Source organism: Musa acuminata, chromosome BXJ1-2 (genome assembly GCF_036884655.1).
Source record: "Musa acuminata AAA Group cultivar baxijiao chromosome BXJ1-2, Cavendish_Baxijiao_AAA, whole genome shotgun sequence".
Classification (NCBI taxonomy): Eukaryota; Viridiplantae; Streptophyta; class Magnoliopsida; order Zingiberales; family Musaceae; genus Musa; species Musa acuminata.
In genome coordinates, this window is record NC_088328.1 from 28135260 (window position 1) to 28152675 (window position 17416).

Consider the following 17416-nt stretch of genomic DNA (forward strand, 5'->3'; position numbering starts at 1 on the left):
AGGGTGTGGAATGAGATACAGCCAGGTGATGCTTACCTACGTGAAAGACTGCAAATGAAATCTGCTATGCAGTTGCTCACCGTCACGAACTTAGATGGAAACCTTTCATGGTCCATTAGGACCTACAAAAGAGAAAATGAGTTAGAGAAAATATCTCACTCGGGATCCACAAGCAAACATTTCAGAAAATACTTCATAACCAATGCAAATTACAAACGTAAGCTCTGAACGATCGCATAACAAATGATCAAAATGGTGTACCAATTTCAGCGAAGTCTATGGACTTCAGGAGCTACCGGGTGATAGAGCGATGCTTCGTCTAGGTGTGATCTGAGAGAAAGGGGACAAAGATCGATTGTCAAAAGAGCGAACACAATGAAAGAGACTTGTGAAATGTTAACAAAGGCGACACACGGAGGAATCACAATCTGAATTCATCTCACAAGAATCAGAATGCAATGAAGATATCACCAGAGACGACATGATATAGCGGGATTGTGGTGAAACAGTTCGTGACAATATGATACACACCAATATAGTTCATATACAACGTTCGCATGGAAATAAATGATAGTAGTATTCATCGCTGCAACTTGTGGATTTGCAGCTACGTGCACAGCCCGAGGTTGAAGACGAAGCCACACACCGGGACTGACATTGGGTTCCGGTGAGTTCCCTTCGTACCACCGGACGTGGGCGAGCTGGATCAGCAGCCCCAGGCTCAAGGACTCCTACAACAGCAATGAGTACGCCTATCCCACTCCCAACGCAGTCTTCAGCTCTCAAAGAGACTGCTACAACGGCGAGAACTATGCCGTGGTTTCCGGCGAGGAACCTCTCTTCTACTCCGGTGGCTCGGGAAGAAACCGCTTCTGTGAATGAGTAGTCCCAGTTGTAGGTGTGACGAGGAAACCATGAAAGACTGCATTGAAGGCCAATGCCATCAGTGCTGCTCAACTCAAGCAGCGGTTTCTTTCTCTTCTTTTCTGGATCTAATTAGATACACCACAAGGCATTAGATCCCAACCGGCATCCAATTCCCCTTCTCCCTCTTTTCTCGATTTTATTCATTCTCCTTCGTGCGTTAGGCATCACAATTGTGTTGACCAAACAAGCTCCACGACGGCCATGGATCAGGAATCTTTGTTGTGCCTCCTCTTTCTTCTTCTTTCTTGCGGTTCTTCCTTCCTTCAAGAACCTCGAAGTTAGGATTCAGAACAGACCACGTGAACATTAATGCTATATACATGGTTGCCGGAACATCAAGTTGGAAGGTGACAACCCAAAATCTAGATCAGAAATGAGCAGGTCATATCGATCGAAAAAGAGATGCATCCGCATAATGATCATGGAAAGGCAGCGAGGAACTAAGATCATATTTGAGAAATGCAAATGGTTGTGGAAGTCATGCAACTCATCAAAAGAAAGAACCCATCCACAAGAAATACATCATCAAGCTAGAGAGACAGAGCAAGAGATAACAGCAGAACATCAATCTCTCTGATGTTTATAGATGCGTAGATCTAAAAAGATTGGATTATGACATGCATTGACACAATACCTAAACGAATCACCACCATCCATGCACGACCTTGGTGCATCTGTCCTTGAGCCACCTGAAGCTTTTCCTCAAGCCGCCCTTCATCTTCCCCTCCACAGCGTAAGCCTTGTATCCCGCCACCCTCTTCTTCCTCTGCAGCTCAGGGTCACTGAGGCTCCACCCAGACTTGGAGGAGGAGGAGCCGGAGGTGCTCTTGCCCTTCTTGAGCTTGATCTCTTTAGAAGCCTGGTTGCCGCCTTGGGAGGAAGCATAGGATGCACTGTAGCACCTGAAGTCATGAGGGCCTGAGATCGAAGGCTGAGGCCTGCTCCCATAAACCTCCATCTCCATCCTCCCATCCCCGTACGACCCTGACCTGAACTCCTCCATCGCACCAAATGGAGATGTCGAAGCAGAGCTTTTCTTCTCTTCTTCCTTTAGCCTTTCACCTCACCATTTTTCTTGCGTGTCTGATGAATCAAAGCAGGCAGAGTGGGGGAGAGTTAAAGAGAGAGATGCTGTGCTCTCATGGGGTCAAAGGGAAGGTGGGTTGGCTCGTGCAAGCAAACAGCTGTTCTGAGAGACAATGTGGTGGTTGCTGCCATGACTTGTGGCATGACATCCAATTTGCATTTAGTTGTAAGTAATTGTTAGTCAAATATGCTTGGTTTGACCAGGGAATCTAATCTACTTGTCCTCCTGCTGAGGGAAATATGATCTGCTTGTCCTTGTTTTGGGATTGCTGCCATCCTTTTCTAGTCAATTGAATTTAGTTGAGAAATTTATCATGCCATGCAAATTACATTGTGTGTGTATGCAGATATGTTCTTGTGGCTATTATCCTATCTGAGAACAATGATGTTTTTTGTGCAAATGATTCATACTAAAAAATATTAAGCACAAGAAAAAAAAGAAAACCTAAGGTGATCCCAACCATCATTAATGTGTGCCCTTGATTTCACATTTTATGATCATTAGGCTGTCTTCATTGGGTTCCTTTTGTGGGATTTAAAGCACTGCTATTTCACATTTTAAGCTTTAATTAAGAAGAACACTAAGATGCCTGACCTGTTACTCTCAGGTTCTCTGGCTACTTGCACATGGATTTGCTATGACACCAGATCACTACTCTTGTCTTTTCTAAATAGCTTAAGCTTTTAAGATTAATTAGTGGTAATAAATTTTATCACAGCATATATACATATACACACACATATATCTTTTCTATTGTAATTCATCTGATGTTTAATTTATGCTTAAATGGGCATTTGTGCAATTCCATTTGTAATTTTGTCTTAAACTGTGCACTTGAATTGAGTTCATGCATCAAACTTAATCCAACCAATAGAGTTTCCAAATAGTAATATTTTGTAATAGATTAAGCTTTTGAAATCTAATAGTATCATTTCACAGAAAAAGATTTGTCTTCTTGGGGAACTGGACAAGTACATCAAAGCATTGAAATCATATGGCAGTAGCATTTCTTGGTACCAAATGTGAAGGTTTTTTGTTCTCAGGTGAGCATTCATATGCATCCAAGATCAAGCATCATTCAGTATGATCATCTAGTTCTTCACTGTTCAGTTTCTAGAATAATTTGGGTTTGTTTTGTTGGCACTAATCAATTTGCATGTGATATAAAATTTAAGAGTAAGATCTCTGGTCTAGAAATGCTGGTATGTCATGATGGCTTGAAAAGCATGGAGCCATGAATGCAAATAAATGGTAGATCACTTTTCAATTTAGATTTTCATTTGGTTCTACTAGTGTAGATTTCTTATGCATTGGAGATCTGTGCTTTGTCTCTATTCTCAGGTTTGAAGCAGCAAGCCTTTGTTGCAGATAAATATCTTGGAGGATCCATGATTCAGTTCAAAATTCTTGACATATATTACACAAATATCTAAACTATAGCAAGGCACAAAACAAATAAGCTATTGATCAGGTTTCGATTAAGATTAAGTTTTCATCATCATCATCATCATCATCATCATCCTTTAGATTAGAAATTCTATTGAGTAGTATCACAGGACTGCACTCAGAAAAAGTTGAGCAACACAATAGTAACCTTGACATCTTTGCCAGGTATGTGTTCTGCTTAGTAAGCTGACTTGTTGAGATTGGATCCAAGCTGGGAAATCTACATAGCAAATCAACACCTTGTTGCATTGCCAAATGCAGGTTCAGACAAATTGTTGGTTGTCATCTTCTTCAAGTGCATCAGAAAATTTGGAAGTAAGCTTCATTTTCCACATCACTTTGGAAAGTGAAACACTTGCTGAGATTCCTGGATCACCTGGGTCACATAGAAGTCATTGCAATTACCTGCTGCAGCTCTGTCATGCCACTTGATCTTGATATGCCACAGGATTACAGTGCTGGCATGACTAAAGAAAATTTTCTCAAACTTCATGGTGATCTAAGAATCCTATGGAAAACACAATTCTGCGGTCGAACTTGAGATTCTTACTGAATTCAGTAAGAGCATAGTCCTTCCAATTTGCAAGTATGGTATGCTTATCAATGTCACAAGTCACTTTAAGATTTTCTATCAGCACAATGCATATGCCTGCTTAGAGGACTCTTAGAGATGTTCAAGAATGCTTGTCAATGCCCTGTAATTTAACCAGAGCTTTTACAGACAGAACTTGGTACAACTAAAGAACTTGAAATTTCTCAGCTTGATCGAAACAATTCTAGTTTAGAAACAAGCAAGTGGCAGAAAGCATCCTGGTCGAAACAATGCAAATCTCTTGGCAAACAGAAGTTACAATTACTCAGATGTTATAATCACACATGACATCAAGATGTTCAATAAACCAGAATACTAAGACACACAAGCATGTCGTTTGCGGTAACAGTGAGTCTCTCTACTCATGCTTCTCATCGAAATCTTATCCTTCTGTGGCAGATGATTCTCTAGTTTGCAGCATAACAATGAAGGAGGGTTTGAACAGTCAGTGGTCTTCATGTCAATGTCAGATGAAGTCTTCCGGTGAGACTGAACACCCCTTGATGGATGTTCCTGCACTGTCATCTTCTGTGTATTCGAAGCCTTCTGCTTTGCCTTGATCGATTCAGTCAGGTTCATGTAGTTGGGCCTACTCCTGTTGCTGTCCTCAGTTCTATCTGAAACTAAACAGGCGCTGCTTGAGATCGGCGTAGACATGTAAGCAGAAGATGATGATGCAGAACCCTCATTGTTGAATAAGCCAGTGCTTGGAGATGAAGCACAAAGAGTTCTGCCGCAGTGGCTGGCAGGCATGGTTGGAGGTCTTGCTGAAATCCTCATGGAGATGTTGTTCTTCTTTATGTTCACTGGACCGAGTTCAGAACATGTTGAATAGATTCCACGGTTATCTTCTTTGCATTGAGCTTCAGAAACATTGCATTCCATCAACCTGCTCTCCCAGGTTTTTGCAGCCATCCACCGCTCTAACCAATTCCAGTTCCCACCACCCCTATCAAAACCACGATGCTTGAGAGAGGCCGGAGTGTGCTTTGACCTTCCAGTCACTGCTGGTCTTGATTGCTGAAAGAAGACATGATAGAACAATGCAAATACTAATCATCAACAGAACAAGGCAGATCTCCTCATGCTACAACAAATTATGATCATTGTATTCACCTACCTGATGAGATAGAGCATAACAAGTAACCTTCTCCCTCTTGACAGTTCCTTTCTGCCTCATGTGTAACTTTTCTCTTACTTCCTCTAACGTTCCTGGACTGTCACACCATCCTTCCTGAAATCCACAAGATGATTCAGAACTATATCGAGACATTATTCATTTTAGGTTTGTAATTCGACAAGACAAAGCTGAAAATAATTGCTTTGTAGCAATTCTCAAGAACATACTTGTGAATCAATTACTATGTACAGGTATCAGCTCTCCCCTGAGCCAATATAATATGATTCTGAGTGGATTAGAACGACGAGCACCAGATGCAACGCTATGTATCAATATGCACATGATTCAGCGAGAAAAGCTTGCCTCTGCTTCCTTGAGAGGATCCAGTTTGCCTCGACGAGCCTCGAGCATCTTCTTCACGGCCAGTCCCTCGGTGGACATGCGCGCCCGCCGCGCCCGCACGCGCGCCTGCACTCGGACGAGGGCCTGCATGCACCTCAGCGCCACAGCCGCCTGCTTCCTCACCTGCCGCCCGCGCACTATGGCCTGCAGCCTCACGATCCCTCTCAACGCCCTCAGCGCTCTCCTGGCCTTCGATCCCGACCAAGAAACAGAGGCACACGTTTTACTGGAAGAACGTCAAACGACGACCTCAAAAGCAATCTTCTTCTGTTACCAGGAAGGCGCGGAAGGCGGTCTGGATGCGGATAGCCGCCCACTCCTGCCTGACCACCTGGAAGTTCCTGGGCGGGGCGCGGACGACGGTCGCGGCGGCGGTGGTGAAGGCGTCGGTGACCGACGAGACGTCGGAGGCCTCCGACGCCACCGAGCGGTGGCAGATGCCCCCCGACCCCCGCCGCAGCGACAGGTTGTCCCATGAGGAGCTCCTCCACAGCTTCTTCCACTTCCTGCTCCTACCATTGCCACCACCGCCACCACTATCACTCTTTTCCTTCAATGCGAAACAGAACAGCCACCCCATTCAGTATAGTCAGCGCTCAAGTGTGGAAGAAGAGAAGAAACAAGAGAACAGCAGAGAATGCAGTGAGTACAGTGCCGTCCTGCGCTTGCTTCTTGAGGCCTGCCATGAAGGACTTGATCCACTTCCCTGAGCCACCCATACCTTGAAGTGTTCTCCTTGCAGTGGAACCTTACAGAAGCGAAAGAGAGAGAGAGAGAGAGAGAGAGAGAGAGAGAGAGAGAGGACACTCCGTGGGGTACTCTCGAGAGCATAGCAGCTCCTTTTGCATCGTATTTGAAATTCAAAGGAGAAAGAGAGGGAGGGGGAGGAGGAAGGGGATGCAGAGGGAAGACAGAAAGCCATCGCCGCACAAATACTGCGCTTTCGATCCTTTTGCTTTTGTTGGGGAACGAGGTGCCATGATGATGCAGTTCGTCGTACTCAATAGCCACGCGGTCGCGAATCTCAAAGCAACACGTCACAACCACCCCACTGGATCAATTCAAGAATCACACAAACCAATCGAGTTCAAAATGTCGCAGTGCGGATCTCTAGACCGGTGCGAATCGCAAAGCAACACGTTCGCCCATGGACTCACAACAGCCCAACTAGATCATTCTGGACCGTACAAACGAAATCAAGCACAGACTGTAGCGGTGCCGATCCCTCATCACCGGACTTGTGATGGTTCGCGAATCTCAAAGCAACACGTTTGCCTATATAAGCTCGGAACCATTTTTTCGCGCTGCTTTGCTTCTTCGCTTGGTCGTTGCTCTTTGAGATCTCCCGATCGGGTGGCAGACGATTCTATCAGTCTCGTCCTCATCTTCTCCATCTCTTCTCTTCCTCATCTAGATGGTAAGACATGTCTTTCGATTTAGATCTGTGATTTCTTTTTGCCTATTTCGGTTTTGGATTCTTTTATGGTTCCTGACCTCTTCTGCTCCTTTCGGTTTCGAATTCGTTTAGGGTTTCTGACCTCTTCTGCTCCTTTTCGTTTCGAATTCTTTCAGGCTTTCTGACCTCTTCTGCACCATTTGGTTTCGAATTCTTTCAGGGTTCCTGACCTCTTCTGCTTCATTTGGTTTCGAGTTATTTCAGGGTTTCTGACCTCTTCTGTTCCTTTTCGTTTCGAATTCTTTCAGGCTTTCTGGCCTCTTCTGCTCCATTTGGTTTCGAATTCTTCCAGGGTTCCTGACCTCTTCTGCTCCATTTGTTTTCGAGTTATTTCAGGGTTCCTGACCTCTTCTGCTCCTTTTGATTTCGAAATCTTTTAGGATTCCTGATCTCTTTTGCCCATTTTGATTACGTATTCTTTTAGGGTTCTTGATCTCTTTTGCGCATCTAGATTACGAATTCTTTTAGGGTTATTGATTACTTTTGCGCATTTCGATTTCGAATTCTTTTAGGGTTATTGATTACTTTTGCGCATTTCGATTTCGACTTCTTTTAGGGTTTTCAGATCGCTCATGGTTTCTTTTCTTTTCCTCTGTCCGAATGGAATCCTTTCGGCCCGAAACCTGTCACGAGCCCTGTTCCCGTTCTTTGGTGTCAAGCTGTTGCTCTTGTCGGCCTCTTCGTCATTGTATTGTCTTCTTGTAATTTTCGTGCAGACCCCTTACTCTCTCTTTTAATTTCTTCTTTTCTCGATGTCTTCTTTTCTTGCTGTTAATTGTTAATATCCATATGCATTACATTTTTTTTGAATTCATAGTGATTTTGGTAAAAGATTTGGGAGAAATAAGGAAGTATTGCACCAAGAGTAGCTGGATTCTTGGCTATATATGCATGCTACTGTCTTCCACTAGTCAGGGCTTTGCTGGCGATAGATATAGGACCTTAATGTAGGATACGGATCAAACTTACACTTCATTGTCTGGATCTTGTCCATGGTATAGGCTTTCGTGGTACTCGTTGCGATTGATGTTTCTGAAGGATTATTCGTATTGTTACCTTTAATAATTTATTAGGATCCTTATTAGACGATCTTTAGTAGTGTGATATACCTATATTGAGATGCAATAAAGCTGATTCAGCAGTGTCTGAACTGGGATTCTCCAGTACTGAAAGGAGATAATTTCCTTTCTGTGACGTCTCTTTAATGATTAACGGACTCTTACGTTAGAAAAGCAAATCACAATGATTTCCATGATGCCTCGATAGTCTCAAAAGTTTACGGTTGTTTCATGTATAGGAATGAACGAGACTACTAATAAATTTGGCTTATGCATTTATGCCATGTGGTTTAGGGCCCACGGCAGTACTCTCCCTGACTGGGTCATCATCATTGGTATAAAGAGAAATTTTGTTGATGATTTCATGTGGGCGAACATGTGAGAGTAGAACCTAAGAGATGAATTCTAAGCCAGATTTGTTTGCTCTTTTCAGGGACGTCATGCCATTGAGAAAATTGTGATACTTAAGTGGCTCCAAATTGAGAGTTGATTTTGTTGTGACTCTCCTGACTAAATGCAAATGGTTGATATCTGCAATATTTGATTTTGGGATTTCGCGTACAAAGGGTGGATGATTGTTGCTATCATATGATACTCTGATGTTTAGGTTTTGAGAATCCTATGATGTTTGTTATGTCAAGAAAGCTTACTAGCATTCAATAATAATCTTGCTAGACTTGTATTTGTGATAAAAGTTACAATGGTTTGGCTTTTGTCGTTCTCAACCAGGAAGTACATTTCTACATATCAAAGATGAAACCAGAAATGTTCCTGATATAACTTAACTTACTAGCTGTTTTATTTAAGATAACTTATGGATTAATAAGTTAAAAGACTGAACTTGACTCTTAAAGGCTCAGTTGCTGACCTTCAGGGAAATAGAGTGAGCAACTATCGTACTGAACTTTCTTGAGTAGAATAGTATTGTTCTATGAGGGTAACTGGAGTTGGCTACCACCCATGTGAAGTATGAATAGAAACTTGTTTGATTTGAAATTAGTTGCCTAAGTTGTTGCATTTTTGGTGTCCTTCAGAGAATTGGAGAGAGGACACCTGGTTGTTCTGTAGAAATTTTAAACTAATCATTCAACAGTGCTGTTGTGGGAAATGGAAGGAAAAGGTTCTTCCGTATGCTGTTGTTCCTCTCTGGCATTGTCAATTGTTCTGTTGTTGAATTGAACAACATGCTGCTGTTGAATTGAAAATTGTTACAATTGTGATGCTTGAGAGTTTTTTTAACAAAATAAATAATTGAGACAAAGATTATAATAATTTTGCTCATCAGAGTTTAAAATAATAGACAAGAACTGAGGTCTGTTCAATCTTCAAGAAATATTTGTTTCCTGAATTTTTGCATACACATTGCAAATTGACGAACAATAATGTGTATGTATGCATACACATGCATGCACTTGCTCATTCATTTTCCCTGGTAAATCTGTTTCATGAACAATAAGTAAATCCATACACCCTCACCGTGTAAGACATCATTAATTGAAGTAATACTTCTGTGTGCTCTCTTCAATTAGAAAGCAGCGTATCTTATTCTGATGATAATCATATCCCGCCTCTCCAAAATCAATTGTGTACTATATCCTCCTAATACCAAAATCAATTGCATACAGTATCACAGTAGGTTGCACATAGTGCCATATCCAATCAGGAAAGCAAGCAAGAAATAATTCTTTGTGAAGTGAAGGAACTTGCTCTTACCTGAACAATATTAAACAAAAATATACTTCCTTTACTGGAGATAATCATTGCTTCAGTATTTCACTCACCCACATCTGACGAAGGGTTCCAGTTTATCCCAGGTAAATGCAGGCAACATATATATATATATATATATATATATATATATATATATATATATATATATATATATATATATATATATATATATATATATATATATATATATATATATATATGAGCTTACAAGGATTAGGTTTCCGAGTGAATCGCCAACGAGCAAAGAACTTCATCATGCTTATATTTCTGCAGAGGATAATTTTTTAGGCATAGAGGATGGCATTCATACAACAAAGACCAGAATCAATAACTATGTCTAATGAGGTTTTGATTCCTGTCAAGAAAATTGTGCTGGTGGTTTCCAAAATATGATTAAGAAGAGACTATGAGGTTCTGGCTTTTATCGTGTCATTAATCACTAACAGTTGTTATATTACGAAACTGTGAAACACAAATAGAAAGAGGTATAATGTGAAATGGTTTTCAGTAAAAAAATGACCGATTGTATACATGATGAATACTTTGTTAACTAATAGTTGTGACGATGGAATACCCATGAAGGTCCACCGTTAGCTAAGAGCATTACACACATATAAATATTAAACGCTTGGATTAAGAATTGTAATTTATCATATAAAAACTATACTGATACAATATCGATGGAGTTGATTTCTGTCGAAATCCAAATCTACAAATGACCAAATTAATATAAATAAAATCATCTACTTGACTATGTTCTCTTTTTCCTAAATAAAATCATTTATGGGGATGTAGCTCAGATGGTAGAGCGCTCGCTTAGCATGCAAGAGGTACGAGGATCGATACCCCGCATCTCCAGTTTTAAATCTATGACAATGCAACTCAAGAAATATGGTGCCATCATAATTTAACTATTTTTTTAATTCTAAATAGACAAAGAAGATGCATTTGTTAACAAAAATCAAATTGGCAATAACTTTTATAGTGGATTCTCAAAAGAAACATAGTATTGCCACAATTTGACCATCCTTTTGTTTTTAAGTAAACAAAGAAGATGCACTTGTTAACATAATCTTAATCTCGCTTCAGGGTTATCTCAAATATGACTCCTTTAAGGTTGGCAATAACTGATCTCGTCCCATCCACTTCGTCGATTTGCAACTCATGACGGATAGCTTCACTGACAACCATAACGTCCATCCTGTTAATAGGAGACATGCGCATAATCATTAATCGTGTCATTAATCACTAACAGTTGTTATATTACGAAACTGTGAAACATAAGTAAAAAGAGATATAACGTGAAATGGTTTGTAGTAGAAAAATGACTGATTGTATACATGATGAATATTCCACTTTGCTAACTAATAGGCGTGACAATGGAATACCCCTGAAGGTCCACCATTTGCACAGAGTCAAATGTTACACACGTGTGAATATTAAATACCTAGATTAAGAATTGTAATTTGTCATATAAAAACTACAATAATACAATATGGATGGAGTTGATTTCTGTCTTCACTTTGAAATCCAAATCTACAAATGATCAAATTAATATAAATAAAATCAACTACTTGACTATGTTCTCTCTTTCCTAATTTTTCAAGTATATGTTTTTTCTCTTTCCTTCCATTTTGCTCTCTTAATTAATATTCAACACTTTCTAGTCAAATATACACGATTAGTTTGTCAACAAATTTATTATCATATACAAACATTTAGTTTGTCAACAAGTGTTCTTAGCATCTCATGCTACAAAAAACAAACATGAACATAGGACAGTTCAATTGTATTACCTATGAGGATAAATATATTATACAATTTGGACAGTCTACAACCATTAGATATGTAGCTCACGACAGTTATTATAGCTAAAGCAGCAATTACCAACATATGGACTATTGTTACAAAGGATACAAATTAATACATGTGATATTTTTCAAGCAGGAGTAATCTCTTCTTAAAAAGAATCAAAGAGCACATGACCTATCATCACTTGCATTTTCCAAAGCAGCTACAACATCAGCAAAAATTTCACTAAAGAAAAAAATCAGCAAAAAGAATATATATTGGACTATGTGCATGTAGAAAGCACCAGTTGGCCTGAACCTTCATACCGGTGGTTCTTTAAAACAGACCGGTTTTTTGGGGGGGACAGAAATTTATGCTGTAGCATTATATAGTAATGAAAATGTAGGTAATTGATTCTGCATTTCGACGTACCACCTCATATTTAGATCAATGATGCTAGGTATTTTTCATGCCATTAATGTAAAGAAACTGATGAGGTCAATCTTTTGCAAAAAGTTTAGCAAGTGGAACTATGAATATAGAGTGAACATGTTAGATCATAGAAATACTTTTACTAATGTCTGAATCACACTTGTTTACCTGGCCGCAAATAAATTTCATCATCAGCTTTTACATGAAATTCAGCATAAAAAAGGTTGAAAGATGGTTTGAAAAATGATAAACAAGAAAATGAATACAATCAAAGCTCATGCATTTTGCAGTGCTGCTTAGATCTTCCAAATTTCTTCCTCTCATGGTGATTCAACAATCATATACATTACGGGTTAGTCACAATGGCGCCAAACATCGAACAACAAAACCAGCAAAAGAATCTAATATTTATATGCAATTGCAGGGGGAAATTTATTGAAAATATATTGCATGAAATTTATGTGACAAGCCCCAACATAAAATTGTCTTTGTTTGTAACTTTCCACATAACAATTACTATGTTTGCTCTTGTAGCTTTGTTATATTTCATCCTTATCATAGATCGGCAAATTCTTGTCAAACAACAGATTTAAATGAGTGTCTATCTAAGCATACTTTAAGGATAAAAGTCCGTCATCAAATGACATTTCCTGTTGAAAGGGCTAATTTGATTCAGAGACTCATTGAAGAATCACTTCGAAATTAAAATCTCTTTTCATTCTTTCTTATCTAAGCAAGGGTTGGAAGAAACTATTAGTCAGTTACTGTTTTATCACTTCTTGCAACAAACTGTCAAACATATTTAGACAGCAGCTTCTACCGAGCCTCATTGCCCTTAGCATTTCGAAATCAAGATTTCCTTTCAGTTCTTGCTTCTATGCAAGGATTGTAGCTCTTGTATCTCTATTTAAAATGCCCTTAAAGATCTCTTTCTTGACCCACATCTGAACTACGCATCCCATCGGTTCAAGATTCAAGATCGCAGCCTAGGTTCTCTCCTTTAACAACATCTAAACCTCGTAACCCATCAGTTCAGGATTCGAAATCACAACCTAGAAATAATATCTAAACCCCGGATCTCATCAGTCAAGATCGCAACCTAGAAATCACTTCTAAACCTCGTATTCCGCCAGTTCAAGATACGAGATCGCAACCCAGAAATCGAGAGTAAAGATGCACTAGTGATTCATCGAACGCATAAGCAGCAGACGGTAAGAGAACGGATCTCACCGAGACAAGGCGTGAACCAGGTACTCCGAAGGAGAAACCCCCAACGAGGACCTCGAGGACCGCGATCATCTTGGGCCCGGCCCGCAGCGAGGTTCATGGATCCGGATGTGCATAGGTTGACCCCAGAGGGGCTGCAGGGGAAGACGGTGATGGTCCGATGGGGGGCAGCTGCGGACGAAGGCGACGATGAGTTTGCTGGCATCGGATAGATGAAGTAGGAGGAGATGTGGCCGAGAAAGGCGCAGCGGAGGGCTTATTGGGCCGCGAGTTTCTCTTCTTCTTGATGAGGTTGTCGTCGCTGTCGTCATCGATGGAAGAGGAAGGGTAAGCGGAGCCGTGACAATTAGAAACTTCCGAGTCAGTTAGAGAGACGATATATATATATATATATATATATATATATATATATATATATATATATATATATATATATATATATATATATATATATATATATATATATAAGCGGGAAACTAATGACAAACCGAAGTTGTTGATGGCAAAACACGAATCTCAACGCAGGACGGACGGACGAAGAGAGATGAAGTTTGCTTATCCGGTTCTATGATTCTTTCATGATATTTTCTGATTTCTTTAAAGGAATGCTGAAGATTTCTTTTTCCCCCTTCTTTTACATCATAGCAACACATTCATGAAGAGTTGAGGAAGCGTTTAACTGAGATTGACTAAGAAATTGGCCCACAGGCTGCTTCTGTTCCAGCTCAGAGCTCAGAAGCTTTATTCCAGTGTGAGTTGTAATGAGGAACACATGGATTTCATGTGCACAAAAGCCAGCTGTTTGTTCGATCAGACCAAAAGAAGAATTCGTTAGGTGAAATTAATTTTCAAGATGATTGAAGCATCTGTCCATTGATGTGATTTTTGATGTACATCAGAGAGGATGAGACAAATTCTGTGATTTTTAACCCTTCATATGATAAGAAGCAATTTTATTATTGTTAGATTATGTGTTAGTTAATATCGAGAGATAATTTTGATGGGAGAAATTTTTTTAATTATATATTTTTTTTTCTAAATTCTTACTCTATCGATCATTATAACATAATTATAGTGATCATATAACAAATAAGAAGAAATATATATATTTTTTTTTTCTATAACTTCAGAGAAAAAAAAGAAAGTACACAGTTGGGTATCACCCAGCGGATATCATTTTTGCATGAGGACGACCACTCATCGACGGTGAAGGACTCGGCACAAGAGCGCAACTCGCCGAGCACCAAGAAGTCGCCAATCAACCCTAATCCCGACTAATGCCAACCAGCACTCCTTCTCGAGAGCTCAGGTACCTCATCATCCGAATCACCCCGCAAAAAGCTTCCGACATCGGCCCGTGGATCTAATCGTGACTCACCAACCACGACACATTTATTCACTAACAATAGTGATCATATAAAAATAAGAAGAAAAAAAATATTTTTTTCTTTTTCTATAACTTGATAGAAAAAGAAAGTATACAATAAAATTTTAAATTATCATATTTATTATTTCATTCTTGACATTAAATTTTTTCGCGTGATAGTTACCTTCATCCCTTCCAAATTACAACACGGTAACTGTTATTTACGAACCTCCGAGTGGAGCCACTGCTTGCATTTCGAGTGGCTGTTTCAGTTGTAATATTTGACAAAAGACAACTTTGCATATTACCATACAGTGCTGATAGTTCAAATTCACTGGTTACCAATCAGTGTTTTCTCGTCTTCTGCTCCCTGCAGATGATGATTTTGTTGCCTTGTCACTGTGCTAATACTTTCCCCCCGTGTTCTGTACTGCACAACATATCAGCCGAATCTTGGTCCCCCCACATTCAATTGGGTTGCTCTCCCTCCCCGGTCTCAGATCTTGTCATTTGCTCACCCTTTACCAGAGGTAATACGAAGGACTCGAGCAGTACTTTATAGAGGTCAGAAGTTGGACGACGAGATGACAGCGAGATGAAACCGGATGATATATCCTCAATTTTCATATGTATTATCTATCCCGAGGAGGATGAAGCTCAGCGTCATGTGACCATAGAAATATTTCCACCTGCCCATCTAATGATTTGCACACTAATGTTTCTATCTGTCAAGTACAAAGGACCGATGGGATACGACCGAGCCTGGCTTGCCAATGGAAACGGAAACTTTCATGTAAATTTCCGCAACTGGCCGCAAACCTCATCGGTCATCTTTTCGGAAGAGTGGAAGAATAAAGATCAAGCAGAATTCTAGGAGTCAGAAGGGGATCATCATGATTGTAGTGTTGGGTATATTGCTCTTCATAATTGCAGCAGTCTCTGCTCCAAATTTAATGAAGCTACCTAAGGACAATACCAGGTACTGTTTCATTCATGCATGATGGATCTGCAGGCAATTAATTCCCAGCTCTAGACTTCAGAAGAATGATGATGCGTCGATCACCATGGTCCTGGCGATGCCGGGCACAAGGTTTCAGTTGCATTTAAGAACTCAATGGTGTGGATGGCCCAAGGCGATCTCTGACAGAGAGTAAACAGTACTGTGGACACCGAAAGCTCAAGGATATTGTTGAGAAGGCGTGGTTGTGATTGAGTTGCAGGTCACGTCCCTGCGAGGCTCACCCGCCACCTCCTGCTTATCCTTCTCGATGTGGGGTGTACGACGGACGAGTAGAATCGAAGGGCCTTCGGCGATGCGGGGAGGCGTGTGTCGTCCACAGCCAAATGTTCTGCTTTCAGAAAAGAACAAAGAAGGATTAAAAATGGCTGAGAAATCTTCGACTCTTGTAGGCTTTCCTTTATCTGAATTATCTCTCTGCGTTCCGCATACGAAATGTTACCATGCAAACAGGGAAGAGGAAGGGCGACCCGACATGGCTGAGTCGAGGAAGCTCGATTGTTTGTTTGATCCAACGATCTCGACATGCCTTTTCCTCTGCACGGTAACCAAGTTCAAGATCTAGGAGCTGCAACAGTAAGAAATCTAGGTGCTGTTGGGCTGATGGCCCATATTCAGCCCATGTGGGCTTTATCAGCCCACAGCTCACACCCCCTCTTAACCTAACCCTAATTAAGATTAGGGGGGTGTGGTGGCTGCGTTTTAGAGGCAGATTAAAGCTATAAAAAGGCAGCAACGAGGCAGATCTTTGTAGCGACGAGATTCCAAAGAGAAGAAGGAGAACAAGGCAGAAGAGGAAGAGAAAGAAAGGGAAGAAGACAAGGACAACGCAGAGACACTGTTCACAATCATCTAGCAGTGTTCTCATCTCAGGTTAGATCAAATCTACAGTAGGCTCTTGCTGTGATTACTTGGGAGGTTTTAGATATTGTGGGCCTTGTATCCCAGTTATTCTCTTGTGGTTGTTGCTTGGGTTTTGGGCAAGAGATTGAGATTTGTATATTCATTATTCTCATAGTGGATTATCTCTAGTTTGCCCCGTGGTTTTTACCCTTCACATTGAAGGGGTTTTCCACGTATATCTTGGTGTTCTGTTTGATTGTGTTTCCATTTTATTCCGCTGCGTATTTTGGTCTTCTAGTATTTGTTCCTATACAAAGGTTATTCCTGTTTATATCCCCATCAACTGGTATCAGAGCGGGGTTTTGGTGATTTAATTTTTGTATTTGAACATGGAGGCCAGTAATATTTCTCGCATGATTAGTTTGAATGGAAATAATTGGATGATATGGAAACCAAGAATGGAAGATCTCTTGTATTGCAAAGATTTGTATGGACCTTTGCAAGGGGATAGTGCAAAACCTACAACTATGATAGATGATGAGTGGAAGAGGTTAGATCGAAAAACAATTGGATTTATTAGACAGTGGCTTGATGATAGTGTATTTCACTATGTTTCTACTGAAATTTCTGCATATTCTCTTTGGAAAAAATTGGAAAGTCTCTATGAAAGAAAAACAGCTGGCAACAAAGCTTTTTTGATCAGAAAACTTGTGAACCTAAAATATAGAGAGGGTACTTCTATTGCTGAGCATTTGAATGAAATGCAGAGTATTACTAACCAGTTATCCTCTATGAGAATGTCTCTTGATGATGAGTTGCAGGCATTGTTACTTCTCAGTTCATTACCAGAAAGTTGGGAGACACTGGTGGTTTCCCTTAGTAATTCTGCGCCAGATGGTATTGTCACTATGAGTCAAGTA

At 40.3% G+C, this 17416-nt stretch overlaps 2 protein-coding genes and 2 long non-coding RNA genes across 6 annotated transcripts; 1 reads left to right on the top strand and 3 right to left on the bottom strand.

Annotated features, from left to right (window-relative positions):
- Positions 1-56: 56 nt before the first annotated feature.
- LOC135607338 (uncharacterized) lies at positions 57-2089 on the bottom strand. 3 transcript variants are annotated; one of them, XR_010485149.1, is made up of 3 exons: positions 1562-2089; positions 262-330; positions 57-122 (listed from the first exon to the last, which is right to left on the bottom strand). XR_010485149.1 is itself a non-coding variant. In XM_065099103.1 (2 exons), exon 1 carries the CDS (start codon positions 1928-1930, stop codon positions 1571-1573), a length of 360 nt encoding a protein of 119 aa, XP_064955175.1. In that variant the 5' UTR covers positions 1931-2089; the 3' UTR covers positions 483-1184; positions 1562-1570. The 3 variants fall into 3 exon arrangements, 2 of the variants coding, with proteins under 2 accessions (XP_064955175.1, XP_064955164.1); XM_065099103.1 differs by lacking the exons at positions 57-122; positions 262-330 and adding an exon at positions 483-1184; XM_065099092.1 differs by lacking the exons at positions 57-122; positions 262-330 and adding an exon at positions 483-1188.
- Positions 2090-4271: 2182 nt separating this feature from the next.
- On the bottom strand, positions 4272-6371 carry LOC135613086 (protein IQ-DOMAIN 6-like). Its single transcript, XM_065110069.1, has 5 exons — positions 6225-6371; positions 5849-6124; positions 5536-5763; positions 5173-5286; positions 4272-5072 (listed from the first exon to the last, which is right to left on the bottom strand). Exons 1-5 carry the CDS (start codon positions 6291-6293, stop codon positions 4368-4370), a joined length of 1392 nt encoding a protein of 463 aa, XP_064966141.1. The 5' UTR covers positions 6294-6371; the 3' UTR covers positions 4272-4367.
- A 496-nt stretch (positions 6372-6867) lies between these two features.
- On the top strand, positions 6868-8772 carry LOC135607349 (uncharacterized). Its single transcript, XR_010485153.1, has 2 exons — positions 6868-6991; positions 8522-8772. It is a non-coding gene; the product is annotated as an uncharacterized LOC135607349 (long non-coding RNA).
- A 2013-nt stretch (positions 8773-10785) lies between these two features.
- Positions 10786-13617, bottom strand: LOC135607352 (uncharacterized). The gene is made up of 2 exons (XR_010485154.1): positions 13273-13617; positions 10786-11020 (listed from the first exon to the last, which is right to left on the bottom strand). It is a non-coding gene; the product is annotated as an uncharacterized LOC135607352 (long non-coding RNA).
- Positions 13618-17416: the final 3799 nt, after the last annotated feature.